The sequence below is a fragment of the Microtus pennsylvanicus genome, chromosome 1, assembly GCF_037038515.1.
Source record: "Microtus pennsylvanicus isolate mMicPen1 chromosome 1, mMicPen1.hap1, whole genome shotgun sequence".
In the NCBI taxonomy this organism is placed as follows: Eukaryota; Metazoa; Chordata; class Mammalia; order Rodentia; family Cricetidae; genus Microtus; species Microtus pennsylvanicus.
Genome location: NC_134579.1, coordinates 189,061,127 through 189,078,014, shown reverse-complemented (window position 1 = coordinate 189,078,014; position 16,888 = coordinate 189,061,127). Strand labels below are relative to the sequence as shown.

General features: G+C 44.3%; 1 protein-coding gene across 1 annotated transcript in view; it reads left to right on the top strand.

Annotated features, from left to right (window-relative positions):
- The first annotated feature begins 2,281 nt into the window (after window positions 1-2,281).
- Stx7 (syntaxin 7) overlaps window positions 2,282-16,888 on the top strand; it is a 41,907-nt gene continuing 27,300 nt past the window's right edge. Inside the window, exons 1-2 of the mRNA XM_075947554.1 lie at window positions 2,282-2,399; window positions 8,209-8,358. Coding sequence (XP_075803669.1) covers window positions 8,274-8,358 — 85 coding nt within the window. The 5' untranslated portion in view covers window positions 2,282-2,399; window positions 8,209-8,273. The remainder of the gene's footprint in view (window positions 2,400-8,208; window positions 8,359-16,888) is intronic.

Here is a 16,888-nt window from a genome sequence, read left to right as displayed (position 1 = left end):
AACACACACACACACAAACACACACACTTGCGTTTCTTGTGTGCTGTCTTTTGAATCCATGCACCATGTTTTATTCAAATAAACTAAGCATTTATACACATTATACGTGTTTGCACATACCTTCTTTTTCCGTAACATCCTTCTCCATCATGCCTTCTAGTGAAACTTTTATATAACTTTCAAAAATTCTGTTTCTGTTTTCACTTCAAGGATCACTACTGACTCCACAGTAAGGCCACCCATCTTTGGGATGCACTGTGCTCCGTACAAGTCTCCATCACAGAACAGCTTGTCATGTTGTCTAAAGGACACCACTACCTCATAGGAAAATGACATCTTCTATAGTTTGTGCAGGGCAGACCCCTTGCAGATATCTGTTGAAGATGTGAGGCGGTAGGAAGGACTCTTAGAGTCTGGATTGGGACTCAGCCTGTGCTGTTTCGAATTATCTCTGTGATTTGGAGGTGTTTGGAGTCTCAGGTTCCTTAATCTGTGTAATGAGACAAAGGGCCAGGCTGTATGAAAGGGACTCTGTGTGCAGAGCTTGTTGCCCTGTTAAAGAATGATTTTTAAAATTATAACTATTTTGAAAAACAGAGAGGCTTCAAACAGAAAGTGGAATTTCAGCACTAGCTTGAAAAACATAAAATGCCACTATATTGGGCTAATATTTCTAAAAGTTCGCAGAGGGAAACACGGGTATAGCTCCGCGGTGGATCATCTTCCCAGAATGTGAGGCCTTGGGTTTGATCTCTAGCACCTCAAAACAAGACCTCAAATAATCTGGTTGAGTGAAACACATCTGTAGTTCTATCTACTCAGAAGGACAAGGCAGGAGGATTGCAGGTTCAAGGCCTGACTCTGCTAAAGAGATCAAAGTTTGGGCAACAAAACAAAAGGCTGGAAAGACAGAACACAGTTAAGGCACCTGTTTCCCACGTGCAGGGCCCTTGGTTCAATCTCCAGTACCCAACAAAATGAAGCAGAACTCAAAAGTTCACAATGGTTCCATCAGAATCCCATTGTTTTTAATAGGTGTATGTCCTTTGACCAGTGTGTTCACTCCATTGTGTGGATCCTAGTTGGGAGAGGAAGTGCTTCAGTCTGACCTAAATCATTTATGTATGCTTACATGTGTAAAACCAACCAATGTACAATTTGCTCTGTGTAATCTGTAATCTCACATGTCTCTGGATATCCTCTTCCCCCACAACCCACACTTAAATTCTTTTGTGCTTTTGAAATCACATGTTTTCATGCTCTTCTCAGAGAACAACACCGTCTGAAATATAGGCAAAGATTAAGGCAATCTAGATTCTAATTAATTTGGCAAAGAATCTCTTTCGCCCAAGCAACTGATGCTTTCCATTGTTGGAACATTCTGGGCTCTTAGAGCCTGGGAAAAATGCATCCTGTATTTCAAGGATGCGTGGACGATCATGAACTAAGAAAATATCTTTCCCAAGTGGGCACCTAGAGGTGACTCTTCATTTGTTCGTTCGTGCTCGACTAGGATTGCCTTGACATGTTTTTGCAGTGACACTTTAAGGTGGGGTTGTAAATAAAGCCGACTGCAAAGTTGACCGTTAGGAAACAGGACCCACCGGAGCTGATGGGGCCTGAGTCCAGCGGAGAAGGCACCACTGAATAAAGTCAGGGAAAAACCACAGAGACAGCCGACCCAAACTAGTGGGAGTCTATGGACTATGGACTGACAGTTGGAGGACCTGCATGGGCCTCAACTAGACTTTTTGAATGTGGGTGACAGTTATGTGGCTTTATCTTGAGGTGTGTGTGTGGGAGGGGGGGGGGGCTGGTAGTCACACCAGGATCTATCCCAGGTGCATGAACTGGCTTTTTGGAACCCATTCCCTATGGTGGGATACCTTGCACAACCTTGATGAGGGTTGGGGGACGACAACTTAGGCCTGCTTTAAGTTGGTATCCCAGACCTTGTTGAATCCCCAAAGAAGACCTTTCCCCCTCTGAGGAGTGGATAGGACATAGGAAGGGGGAAGGGGGGGGCAAGAGTAGGGGAGGGAAGAGAAACTGGGGTTGGTATATAAAATGAAAAACAAATTTTTTAAATAAAAAAAATGAAAAAAAAAGACAGCTCTCCTTATCTTTTCCTCTTCTCTTGCACGTACGCATTCACCATCATTGTGTCAGGCTTCTGAGCAGGGCTCCCTAGCAATTTTGCCTGTCGCTTCAAGCTTTAACTGTTTTGGCCAATGGAAGAAAAGCGAGCCCCGCCTCCTCCTTCCCCGGGCTGCGCCCCTGAGCATGCGCAATGGGCGTCCTCCTGCCACCGCCCATCAGCTGAGACTAGCCGCGGAGGGCTCTGGGCCCCCGGGTGACAGCGGCTGGCGGCGGAGGAGAAGGAAGCCTATGAGGTTACGGTAAGAGGAAGCTGCAGAGCCGGAGGGCTCGGGAGGGGCACCCCAGAAGCGCAGATCGCCGTGGCTGGTTTTGGGTGCGCAGAGACGGGCTCCCCTGGGACGCCTGGCCGGTACCTCTCGTGCTCCCACGCCCCGCTGCGGACTCGGGGACGCGACTCGTCTGCCTGGCCCGCGGCAGGGGACACGGGCAGGGGCAGCCTGTCAGCCTTGGGGGCCCGACCCCATCGCCAGCTCCGGGCAGGAGACTACCCTATTCCGCATTCTCTGCCAACTTCCCTTTCCAGAACAGAAAAGCAAAAGCAATGGGCCCTGGTCACCTGGCCACAGGTTCTTTCTGTGGCCCCTTGAGTTTGCTGTGCTTGTTGGTCTTGATTTACACAAGCTAACTTTCTTTGACTTACCTTGTCCGCGTCTTTTGTTTTACCCCAAGTCCCTTAACAAAGGTATTTCAAGAATTCACATCTGTGTTTTCTAGGTTAAAAGCCACCCCCCTCCCCTTCATAAAAGGGTAGAGATAGGAGCCTTCTAGTCAAATACTAATTTTTCCTTTTCCTTTAAAAATATGTTTGGATTTTATAGACAGATCTTATTTTTTTCTGGTCACTTCAGATCTTGTATTCTGGCAATAATTATCATTTTCAAGGGTCCACAAACAAGAGAAAAAGGGGGGGATTAACCATGAAACACGGTGTGGTCCTGTCGGAGGTGGGCATTTCTTTTAGGTGTACTCTGAACGGCACTGCGCAGAGACTGATAAAACTGTTAAATTGTGTCTTGTGATGTGAAAGCCTCTGGCTTTGCCGCTGCTGGAGTTAGCCCCAGGCTTGTGGCTAGTTAAGAATTCGACGGTAGTTTCCCAGTGTCTGGGGAAGTTAATGTGACACCATATTAACTCATCTGTGCCGTTTTTCTCCAGCTACTTTGCTACTTACATTGCTCCCGGTTAACAGTCATTTCTAATTTTGATTATGATTTCAGCTTTATCCAAGCGCTGCTGGTTGGAAATGATTAATAATTACATTGAGCTATATGTAGCCCACTGGCTTGTTTAGTATGCACAGGGCTCTGGTTCAGTCCTCAGCACTACAAAATACTATTGCGATGTCTACGATTACCATTAGATCAAACACCTACAGTTACGTCTGTGTGAATTTCGCTGTGGTTCACTGTAACTTGAACTATTAATGTGTAAAACCATGGGGGAGGGAAATCTTTGGTGAATTAAGCTAAAACTAAATAGTGTAGCATAATAGTTTAATTGATGAAGGAGCTGTGCTGAAGTGCACTTTGGTAGTTTGTGGAACAAAAATACCCTTCCGGGAGATTGAGAACCCTCGTGCCCATTGATTATCCCCTATGATCGATTCCTCTCTTGCTGGTCTTAGAGATTGAAAAGAAGTAGTGTGAATCTTTGGATCTTTTAAGGACTATTAGTGGCTTGATGCAGAAGTTACATTGACAAAGAGCAATAGTAGTGACTTCTCGTTTCAGATCTGGCATCTCTAGCATGTGATAACAGCTTGCTGAGAAAAGGAGCCATCACGTGAGGACCACGGCAAGGGCCTTCTAGAGACAGGAAAATGGCAGCCAGAGAAGCCAAGGCAGCAATACGTCTGAAATGCAGAGTTTTAGGAATGCTAATATTTGCTCTGAGGCTGGGGATGTGTTCTCAGGAAGTGGGTGCACAACATTGCTTCCTGACCTGTTTGGCAGCCAAGTCCTAGAGAATAGAACCTGTCCAGAGTTTCTACTTCACACCACGCACCTAAATGAAAATCCTGGGGGCCAAAGGAGAAGGAAGTCCAGGATGTTAGGCTGGTGTTCACGATTAAGAAAGTGAAAGTGACCATTTCTTTTGAGCAGGCTAAACTTTAAACTGGTTTCTGCTCAGTGGCACCCTTAAAGATTCAGCAGTATGTCTAGAAGTCGCTGCAGGGCAGTATTTTACACTCAACAATCTGTATCAAAAGTTTCTCTGCTCATTTCTTTTCTGTTCTTCAGACACAGTCTTAGACTGCTCTCATTGTGGGTGATGCACTTTGATCTCCCTTCTCCTCTTCAACCTTATAATGTTTCTATTATCTTCATTAGAAAGATAATTGCCAAGATGTTGAGTTGGACACTGTCCAATAGAACTTTCTGTGGTGATAGAAATGGATATGCAAGCTGTCCAAGCCTCTGGCCACTGGCCACATATAACTTCTGAGCACTTGGAGGGTGGCTTGGGTGACTTCCATTTACCTTAATTCATGTTTGTAGTCAGTGTCAATAGTAGCTGCTCGACAAGCTGCGCAGGTGCATGAGATGAGTTATATAATTATTTTGTCAAAGGCACTAGGACTTGCAAATGGGTTTCCAGCAAAACATAATTGAGTGCCTTACAGCTTAAGCTAGGTACCGGGGAATGGTTATAGAGCGCAAACATTTTATAAACCTAGCATTAATTAGCTCACTGCAAAAGTCATAACCTTTGAAGTCATTTATTGATCGCTATGTACTTGTATGAGTGTTTTCTTTACAGCAAAGATAGCCATCGTCCCTCTTATTTTGTATTTTATCACAAGAGCCAACTCTTGTTGTCTTTTAAATGCTATCATTTGTTAGCTGAGCAGGACGAAAAGGAAGTGTGCGGCTCAGTGGTATTCCCTCCATCCACTAACGCTTCTTCGTTGAAGGGGTGAGGATAACAAAACTACCTGTGCGCCTGCAGAAAGGTGGCAGGTTTTGGCTGAGTAGCTGAATTGGTCTACCTGTTCTAAGTTGTTATACAGAAAGCAAAAGGATTTCATCTAGTGTTTGCTAAAATGTGAGCTCCCAAATTTATTTTCAGCTTATCATAAATAAACAAGTTATTTGTTCTCAGTGATGCCTTGGTTTCTTTTTTCTTTCTTTCTTTCTTTTTTGGTTTTTAAAGACAGGGTTTCTCTGTAGCTTTGGAGCCTGTCCTGGAACTCACTCTGTAGACCATGCTGGCCTCAGACTCACAGAGATCCACCTGCCTCCGCCTCCCGAGTGCTGGGATTAAAGGCATGCGCCACCACCGCCCACCTCGATGCTTCAGTTTCTTTGTGAAAAACTATAATGATCCTTATATGGAACATAAGAAGAATAATCATAAAAGGTACCATGTGCAGGAAATATTCAACCCTTTCTCAGATGGCTGTTCACACCACTCAAGAGTACACTGAGGTGGTCACCTTCATACTTTCCTCTGGCAAAGTCTGAAGAGGCGAAGGGTGGGTAGCACTCAGAATGAATGCAGCCCCTTGTGTCACCAACAGGGACAGTATCCAATTAGCTTGCTTGAATCCAGGGATGAGAGCAGCAGGCTGTGAACGTAACCGACTGACTTACTTTTCAGAAAGATGAAAGAAAACGCTAAGGTTTGAACTTATTGTATGTACGTGGATTTTGAGAGTTAAGAGAAAGCCAGAATGCTTTGCACGAATTAGCAGGACTCTGATATTAGTCTCTTGTGGGAGGGAGATTAGGCTTCAGGGCAATGTGTGACTGTGTGCCTCTAATGAGAGCAGGCATGGGAACACATCAGATCTGTCCTCTGCGTATGGTGGAAAGGCACTTTGTCCCCAGTGTGCACTATCTTAGTCAGATCTGGGGAGAAGGAGATGCTAAGTGTCTTGCCCAAGGTAGAGATTTCTGGTTGTTGGTTATACTGGCAGCTGCTGAAAAGGCAGTTGATGAATTCTAGCAATTTTAAAGGCATACAGACACTAGAGAGAGAAGAATGTTAGTGACTTGTAGACATGAGTGTGAGACTTACTTGTGCCCGTGGTTCAAGGAAGAGTCATTCCTAGTGTGTTATGGTGGCTGTAAGACACAGGTGCTTGGTAAGCCTGGCTGATAGAGAGAAAGATGCCGCTGAGCCAAGAGAAAATGGTCTTTATCCATTTATTATGGTGTTATTTGTCAATTAGAAGGATTGAGGTACTTATAGATGCTACAGGGAGGTGGTCCTTGAAAACACCAGGACGATGAACAAGTCACAAAGAACATATATTGCATGATTCCACTCATGTGAAACACCCGGAGCAGGAAAGCATACAAAGTGGATTAATGGCTTTTATGGCTGAGAAGTTTGGGGACCAAACAGAAGATGGGGATCTGCTTCTCAGAGGAATGTGCATTTCAGAAGTTGCATGGTGACTACCTCACAGCTCTGTTAACGTATTCCAAACCATTGGGGTTTTATTGGGTTTTAATTTAAATGGCTGGATTGTATAGTATATGAATTTTATCTTAATAAAGATCTTATTTTTTAAAGGATGGGGCTAACGAGTTGGCCCAGCAAGTAAGCGTGTTTGCTACCAAGCCTGGTGACCCGAGTTTGATCCCCAGGATTCACATGGTGACAGGGGAGAATCAGCTCTTGAAAGTTGTGCTTTGATCTTGTTACACTCACGGTAGCATGCACACATATGCACACATATGCACACGTGCATACACACACATACAAATAAATGCTCAACAATTTAGTGATATAAAGTAGAGAGATCTAATTGGTTTATAGAATGCTTAAAATGGTGTTGGAGGAATTGACTTCCAGGCCTAAGATGATCTGGAACTCAAGTTCTTATGATTTGGTGAGTCCAGTGCTGGGCCTACAAGGATACATTGTACCTGCCTCTTCAGATCTGCTCTCATTCAGCCTGCTTCCCAGCTCTTTACATGGCTGCAGTCCTAATTCCGTGCTTCCTGAAAGGGAGTTTTCTCTTGCTACTCTGTGGCTGTAGGTCAGCTGTTTGTTAAGGTTCCAATTTGCTTTTAATAAAGCTGGTTTGAGTCTGTTTCTAGGACCTGGTTTGCCTGGAATATGGGAGAAGAGTGGAGAATATACCAAAGCTCCCCAGACTTTCCAGGCACATTCTACAAGGTGTAGAAGCAGCTGGTTTAACCAGTCATATCAGCTCAGCTGCTTTATTTCCTCCCAGAATTGTCCCTCTATGCCTCCCCTATCGTCATGTTTCTTGTTTGTAGATTCAGCCCATCATACATCAAAAGTACCATCAAAAGTTATATCAGTATAGGACACATATGCAGGTTTCTTTTTTACAACTTGTCCCCTAAATGATACATTGTAACAGCTATGCGCAAAGCCTAGGACACTTGAGCATAGCCAGATGTTAGTATCCTTGTACTCATCTGTTGGAAATCCCAGTGGTTTTGTACCAGATTATGGTCAAAGTAAACCTGGAAACCAAGACTTATTCTTCTGAGATAATTATTCGCTATGTTAGCAAACATAGGTGACTTTGGAACCTGAACCCTGGGCTTAAATCTCACCTTCATCAATGGGTGGTTTTGTGACTTTGGACCAGTTACTTAATCGTTATCAGCCGCAGTTTGCTCAAAAGAACCGTGAAGGAGGACCTTAAAGGGGAGGTTGTGAAGTTAAGTTAGACAGCTCGTGTGAACTATTCTCACTTCACAGATATGTTGTAATCATTGGGTCATTCTTCTCCTTCCCTTTGTGGGTTGCCTCCCGCTGATACCAGCCATGAATCATTTGGTTCAGGGCTGGCCACAAGCTTGCCTATCCTTTGATAAATATCATTTGTCTCTCCCACATGTTTTAGATCTGTCCAATTGGTCTTCACGTCTAAGCTTTTGTTCTCCATACTAATCATACCTAAGTATACAACTTAGATGTTTAGGTTTTAGAAATGTTCTCTAGAAATAGCAGCAGTAGTAATTTTCCTTTCTTAGCACTCTGAACACCCAAGTGGGTAATTCGGGAAATGGACACCAATATTTTCAAAAAATATAATTGCACAACTTTTATGTTTTTCAGGTGACTCCTTGAAAACCAGATAGCCTACTTGCAGCTGATGAAATCAGCCGGTCAGCCAACCAGCCATGTCTTACACTCCGGGGATCGGTGGGGACCCTGCCCAGTTGGCGCAGCGCATCTCTTCTAACATCCAGAAGATCACACAGTGCTGTGAGTTCCATTCCAAAATGACTTCAATGTTGCTTTCAGTTCTTTATTGAACTTGGTGGTAAACTTGATACAACTGTAGCAGTTCAGGGAGGAGGGAGGAAGGAGCATTCTTCTAGGAACACATCTGAAGAGGCTAGAGCTGCTTAGAACAAGTGTGGAGATAATTCACAAGAAGAGCAGAATACCAGCACAGGCCCAAGTTGCGTTGTTTCATTAATAAAGATTTACAGGTCGATGTTTGTATTGACTCTGAGACCACCTGCGTTTTGAAGTTGAGATCCCCTGACTTAGTCTCAAAGGTTAAGATCTAATGAGCACTACTAAGAGGTCAAAAGTTTTACGCTTATTAAGAATAAAATCTGAGCAGATAGTGCTTAGGCTAAGTTTGTGCTTGCAAATATGCGGCATAAAATGAAAAGAGGCAGGAAAGGAGTCGGCAGGCGTCTCTGTTCCTTTCTGTGTTGCTGTGACAAGATACACGGGATGGACAGGCTGTGAAGAAATGCATTATTTAGACGCAGTTCTGGAAGACAAAGAACACAGCACCAGCGTCTTCTTGACTTCTGGTGAGGACTTGTTGACACAAGATCTCACCTGGTTAGCAAGGAAGCAGGAAAGTGAGGTGAGGTAGCCACACTTGCTGTCTGTCCACCGCTGTGATGGGGACTAATCCAACTCAGAGAGACCAAGAAATATATTAATCACCTCTCAGGACCACCTCCCAGCACTACCGATTTGGGGATCAAGCCTCAACATGACATTCACACTATAGCAGAAGGGGATATTAATCTGCGGAGATATTATGGAAGATGGTGTAGATTCCCCAATGAACTTCCGTTGCTATAGAGAAAGCAAGCTAACAGACCCAGTTTACCCATAAAATCATGTAAGTGTGTATGCATGTGCATATTCATAGGCATATGGGTTTTGGTTTTCAATTTAATTCCCTGAATCACAGCTAATCACACACTCTAGACTATTCTAGGCATCTTTCTCTCAGTTCTTTGGGAGCTTGCCAGAACTCTTTTTTTTTTTTGAGACAGTGTCTCTATATATCTATATATATATCTATATATATATAGATATCTGGCTCAGAACTTGCTTTGCAGACCAGGTTGGCCTCAAACTCACCGAGATTTGCCTGTCTTTGTCTCTGGAGTGCAGGGATTAAAGTTGGCTGCCACCCCATAAGACACCAGGACTCCTTGACAACATGCTAACACGTGCTAACACGCTACTAAAGTACAGAATGTTTTCAAATGATCTTCCTTTTTTTAATTTATCATAACTGTCCTACATAAGTGATTTAAATGAGATGCCAGTGTACTTTTGGAGGTCAAGGGAATAAAGTTCCTGTATAGATGTCTCTAGAAGGTACTGATGTTCATTCTCACTTAGAGTGACTTGTGTTTTCTTTGGCTACGGTCAGTGACTATCATCATGCTGTTCATGACAGGCAGTTAAGAGCTTCATCAAGACTGTTCCAACTTCTTGCTCTTCTGGGTTCAGATTGCTCTGATCTCCCCATGGCTTCCTTGCTGCTTGTTGTACAGGACACTGATTGGCCTCAGGTGAATGTAATCATTGGTGTAAGGTTTAAGGGGGCTGATAGTTCAGTTTACGCACATGGAACGCCTAGACCTTTTGAAGAAAGGATGCCAAGTAGAATAGATCCTCTTGGCTCCTGTGATAAAATGGTGCCAGGCATTCAGAAGACTGAGGATTGACTGTAGCACTCTGAGATCACCTAAGTGGTAAACACTAGACAGGACAGGAGGTACCTGAACTGGAGCTTGTGGAAGCTTGGGCTAGAAGGAGGAGAGGGCTAGTTTAAATCAGGCCGTGCTTGCTACGAAAGAGATCAGTTGTTCCAGCCGCAGGAGACGTGATACTCTGAGCCAGGGTCGAAAGCCACAGTGGGGATGACAACTGAGTAGCCATCCTAACTACAGTCTATAGCACTCTTGGGGTGTGCACAACTGAGTAGCCATCCTAACTACAGTCTATAGCACTCTTGGGGTGTGCACAACTGAGTAGCCATCCTAACTACAGTCTATAGCACTCTTGGGTTGTGCACAACTGAGTAGCCATCCTAACTACAGTCTATAGCACTCTTGGGGTGTGCACAACTGAGTAGCCATCCTAACTACAGTCTATATATAGCACTCTTGGGGTGTGCACAACTGAGTAGCCATCCTAACTACAGTCTATAGCACTCTTGGGTTGTGCACAACTGAGTAGCCATCCTAACTACAGTCTATAGCACTCTTGGGGTGTGCACAACTGAGTAGCCATCCTAACTACAGTCTATATATAGCACTCTTGGGGTGTGCACAACTGAGTAGCCATCCTAACTACAGTCTATAGCACTCTTGGGTTGTGCACAACTGAGTAGCCATCCTAACTACAGTCTATATATAGCACTCTTGGGGTGTGCACAACTGAGTAGCCATCCTAACTACAGTCTATAGCACTCTTGGGTTGTGCACAACTGAGTAGCCATCCTAACTACAGTCTATATATAGCACTCTTGGGGTGTGCACAACTGAGTAGCCATCCTAACTACAGTCTATATATAGCACTCTTGGGGTGTGCACAACTGAGTAGCCATCCTAACTACAGTCTATATATAGCACTCTTGGGGTGTGCACAACTGAGTAGCCATCCTAACTACAGTCTGTAGCACTCTTGGGTTGTGCACAACTGAGTAGCCATCCTAACTACAGTCTATAGCACTCTTGGGTCGTGCACAACTGAGTAGCCATCCTAACTACAGTCTATAGCACTCTTGGGTCGTGCACAACTGAGTAGCCATCCTAACTACAGTCTATAGCACTCTTGGGTCGTGCACAACTGAGTAGCCATCCTAACTACAGTCTATAGCACTCTTGGGTCGTGCACAACTGAGTAGCCATCCTAACTACAGTCTATAGCACTCTTGGGTCGTGCACAACTGAGTAGCCATCCTAACTACAGTCTATAGCACTCTTGGGTCGTGCACAACTGAGTAGCCATCCTAACTACAGTCTGTAGCACTCTTGGGTCGTGCACAACTGAGTAGCCATCCTAACTACAGTCTATAGCACTCTTGGGGTGTGCACAACTGAGTAGCCATCCTAACTACAGTCTATAGCACTCTTGGGGTGTGCACAACTGAGTAGCCATCCTAACTACAGTCTATAGCACTCTTGGGTTGTGCACAACTGAGTAGCCATCCTAACTACAGTCTATAGCACTCTTGGGGTGTGCACAACTGAGTAGCCATCCTAACTACAGTCTATAGCACTCTTGGGTTGTGCACAACTGAGTAGCCATCCTAACTACAGTCTATAGCACTCTTGGGTCGTGCACAACTGAGTAGCCATCCTAACTACAGTCTATAGCACTCTTGGGTCGTGCACAACTGAGTAGCCATCCTAACTACAGTCTATAGCACTCTTGGGTTGTGCACAACTGAGTAGCCATCCTAACTACAGTCTATAGCACTCTTGGGTTGTGCACAAGGCTCCCCCAACTGTTCACCACTCTTAAGATGGGGCCAAGCTGAGCCGCATAGTCCAGGCCTGTAGTTCCAGATACTCAGGAGTCTGAGACAAGAAGATTACAAGTTCAAGTCTTGCCTTGGCTACAGAGGAAGTTCAAGACCAACCTGTGCAACTTAGTGAAACCTCTGTGTCAACATAAAAAGTAAGAAGAGGGCTATGGATATGGTTCAGTGATAGGGTCCTCAGCTAGAGTGTGCATGGCCCTAGATTCAATTCAGTAATTATGATATTTTTTTAATGAAGCCTGAGATCATTAAGTCAAGGAAAGATCTAGTCACTCTCTTCAGATATGCAAAGCACTGTCTTGTCAAGTATGAAACCGAAGCTACATGTACTATACATTGGGGGCTACTATACAAGTTCACAGCTCCTGGGAATTACACCCCAAGCTGAGAAGGAGGAAGGGCTTTTGTATAATCCAAATTGCTAAAGAATGGCTTTGCCTCTTAAAAGCGAGGTTACCAAGAGACTAGAAATAGTGGTCAGGTAATTCCCAAGTCATTTACCCAGAAATTTAAATATTTAAATGATGTTTCAGACTAAGTGGCTTTTATTCGTGATATTCTGTTTGGCACATTGAACAGCAGCTCCTTGGGTATCTATTACACATTGGACATTGTTTCAGAGAATGTGAATGTAGCTGTCAGCAAGCCTTTACGGTCCTGTCTTCATAGAGTACAGTGGAGTTGTCAGCAACATATGGTATAAAAGTTAATAAGCAACATGGTCTCCCGTGAGGAATTCATAGTGAAGGAGATGAGGAAGCAGTCAGCTGGGGGGGGGGCTTTGTTGTTTAGATGCACCCTGATATGGGAGGAAGGCCTGGCAGAGACAGCTACAGGAGCAGGTCCCATGAAGGAGCTCACGATCAGGAAACATCCCAAGAGCTTGAGTTGCTCAGAACACAGGGGGGGAAGAACAAACTTCTGTGTCCAAAACACTGGACTTGAGGCTAGAGTTGCCTGAGGGGAAATGAGAGGAGACTGGATGAGTTACCTCAGGCTTTTTCTGCTCTAGAGGGGCTTAGATTCACTGTATGAGGCAGCCGGAATCACAGAAAGCCTAAGAGGAGATGAGACACATCACTCGGGCAGCTACTTAGGGACAGATGGGAGGGGAACAAGGGGGCATCTTTTGGTCTTTGTAGAGGCCTATTTCAAGAGATGTTGTCATGTGTCAGGGTTGTATCGATGAGGATGGAGAGACAGGAAGAGTGTGTTTAGGCACAGAGCCAGGAGGACTTTGCAGGTATATGTGGGCAGGGCTGGGAGGCAAGGAGAGGAGTCATACTTTTCGCACAGAGCACAGGAGTTAATGACAAGCATGAACGAGATGAGAAGCACTACCATCTGGGACAAGTTAGCGAGGATTATGTTTCCCTCTAGTACATTCTTTAATTTTTGCTACAACCCTGGGGAAGTATGTTACCACTGGATCACCTCACCCTTGGTCATGTAAATTTTATAGTGTCTTTTGGACCTCTAAATGGAGATACCAGAGAATTGAGATGTATGAATTTGGAAACTGGGAATGCTATCACAATCTGGAATTTAGAATATGGTATCACAGCACAAATGGTATGTGAAACCTTAGATCTGAAAGGATTTAGGGAAAATGACGGGGGCGTTAAGAACCGTGGAAGTCGGGAAGACAGTAGCAGGAAGAATCTGAGTAATCAGAGGACTAAGAAAATAGAGGTGAGGTAACGTTTTCTTTGGAGAATGTTGAGGCCTCCTCTGAGATACTGATGGAGGAGGAGCAGAGAGAGTAATCTCATTATGTATTCCAAGTGCGGGGATTAAAAAGAACTGCTTTGACCATTTAAAAAAACATCCCGGAATTCTGTTCACCCATGCTTATGTGTTAGATGCTATCTGCCAGGGGTGTGTTTGATCTGGGGATTGTCCTACTTGAGAGAGAAAGGGTGACCCACAGTTTTGTAGACAACTAACAGCCTTTGCCCCGGAAGTCGATGATGGTCAGAGCAGAGGTGCATTTCCTCACTAGAAGGGAAAACTCTAGAACTTTAGTGTGTGATTTTCAAAGAAAAGTCTTCCAAGGCCTTGGGGGCCTGGGAACGTGCCACTAGAGCAAGAATTCTCAACCTGCGGGTCATGACCTTTCACAGGGGCCACCTAAGACCTTTAAACACAGGTGTTTACCTTACAGCTCATAACAGTAGCAACATTACAGTTATAAAGTAGCAATGGAAGTGGTTTTATGGTGGGAGGTCGCCACAGCTTCAGGATGGTTGAGGACCACTGAGCTAGAGAGTGGTTCGCCTTTCACCTCCTCTGCAAGCTGAATCCAGGTATCACACTGGTGGAAGCATCGTCTGCTCCTGAGTACATTCGTCTTTCTGTGAAATCGAAAGAATCCGGTAAGAAAAGGGAGGACAGAGACGGGCTTATGTGGCATGAGCACCTGAGATAGTGAAGGTGCAGTCCAGAGGGAGGTGGAGAAGTGGGGACTGGTTGGCAGAATGCAAATCTGAAACTTGTTCATGTCTGTAGAGACCAACGTGGCTGTGCTTCTCTTCTAATTCTGCATTTCTGTGTCTGAACTAAAGGAAGTTCAGAGTGAAAGTCCGTGACTGCCTCCCACCTAGCCTGCCGTCCTGTAAGAGCTGTGCAGACCCGTGTGGAAGTGAAAGGCAGAAGTGTGAGATTTCAGTTCCCGTTCCCGCAGTCTGACAGTGCTATTAATACAGACGGTCGCGATGGAGTAAGGGTTCTCTGCACCGTAGGTGCTCCTCCTTGACACTAACATTTGCATTTTCTAACTCGTGTCTTTCCAGAGTACCTGATTTTATAAACGAGTCTAGGAAGGTATTGTGAGTAAGGCAGCTGGAAGGCAGGCATCTGCAAGGCAGGCATCTGCTCAAGCAGGACCCAAGGCTTCCTGGGGCTGCAGTGACTACTGTTGAGTTTTGTACTTTATTTTACAAAAAGAAAACATTTTATTATTATTATTATTATTATTATTATTATTATTATTATTGGAATCTAAGAATAACAGCAAGAATATAATGTTGTTTTCTTTTAACAATGTTCTGGAAGGAAGTTCTGTTTTGCAAAGCATAGGATAGGTGAGAGTATTTTTTATGAGGTACTGGGTATTGAACTGAGGGCCTCATACAGGTGAAGCAAGTGCTCTGCCACTGAGCTGTGTCTCCAGCATCCTTAGCCCCAGAGCATAGTAGTTTAAACTTAAGTGGTTTTTGCTGTTCAATCACTTCACTTTTTGTTTATCTATACTGTTATAAATCTGTTTCAATGGTAAACACTTAGCTATGGCACTGATATAAATTATAGTAAACAAAATATTTACACATCATAAGTGTTTACACATAGATGTAACACGTATATGCTACATATTATAGATGCTTACTTACTCTGAAACAATCTGTCCTTTCAATGACAGGTTGAATAGAGGGACAAACTAGAACTTTATGGATTTCTATGTGAACTCCAATATGGAGCATTAGAATGATGCAGCGGATATTTTTATCCCTTGCTGTAGGCTGTTGATCTCTAACAGAGTTGTTCAGACATTTGTGCTGCCAGCCCCCCCTCCTGTGCCTGTGTGCCAGAGGCAGTGCTTTCTGTCTGAGGTTTGATGTGGCGGTTAGTCTTCTCAGCTCAAGGTTTCCCAGCAGGCTAGAGTCGCTATGTAAATGAGTCTCCTAGGTCTCAGCACGCATCTCAGAAATGACACAGTTTCTCAAAGCTTGAGATTGCAGTCAAAAGTAGCATTTTTATTAGAATATCTGGAATTAGCATAGCCACTCATTACATTCTCTCTTCCTTGGAAGTTTTCTCAAGACAACTCCTATCTGTGATGCAGGAGGTCAACAAGCCTGTGTGGGCTGACCAGAGATGATATTCTTACATGGACCATTCATGCTTCCTCAAAGACCTCATAGGATACGAATGTCTTTAGAACACACAAAGAGAACTTGTAATTTTGAAGAAGAGGAGAAATATACTGAAACCTTCAGCATGGCACTCCTTCTTTAAACAGCTGGCATGCGTGTATTATTATGTAGTGCATATGCCTGACAAGTGTGCGGTCCAGTCACTCCACCGCCATATCCTGTAGATCGAGGAGTCCATTCTGAGCCCCAGAGTCCTGCACTTGCTTACACGTCCTCCATGCCCATCAAAGATAAGCAGGATCCGAGTTTTCAGCATCACTGATAAATTTACCTGATTCTTAAGGCTCATCTGAGAGAGTTAAGTGTGTGTTCTAGTTTGTGTTGGGCTTCACTCTCTTCTGAGTCTGGGGCATTCATCTTTGTGGCTGTAGGTCATTTTTTTTTTACAAACAAAAAATGGTTTCCATTTGTAGTATTCCTTATTTGAGCATTTATACCAGTTTACCTTTTTTTTTTTTTTTTTTGGTTTTTCGAGACAGGGTTTCTCTGTAGCTTTGGTGCCTGTCCCGGAACTAGCTCTTGTAGACCAGGCTGGCCTCTAACTCACAGAGATCCGCCTGCCTCTGCCTCCCGAGTGCTGGGATTAAAGGCGTGCACCACCACCGCCCGGTGCAGTTTACCTTTTCTGCTTATGTGCAAGCATTTGAATTTTTTTGTTTGTTTGTTGTTTGGTTTTTTGAGACAGGGTTTCTCTGTAGCTTTGGAGCCGGTCCTGGAGCTAGCTCTTGTAGACCAGGCTGGCCTCAAACTCACAGAGATCTACCTGCCTCTGCCTCCCGAGTGCAGGGATTAAAGGCGTGCGCCACCACTGCCCAGCCAGCATTTGAAACTTTTACGTTTTGTTGTTGTTGTTGTTGTTGTTTTGTTTAGGCCATTTGCTGTTATAAGCAATGCTGCTTCTGTTACTAAGCTGGTGACTCATAGGCTGTGTGCTTGATTGGTGTTAGTAGAAACAACAAAAGCTTCCAGAAGTGCTTGCTTTCTCCAGCAGGTGTATCAGAGTTCACATAGTTCCAATTCCTCTCCAAGGTGAACAGCCTGAAATCTT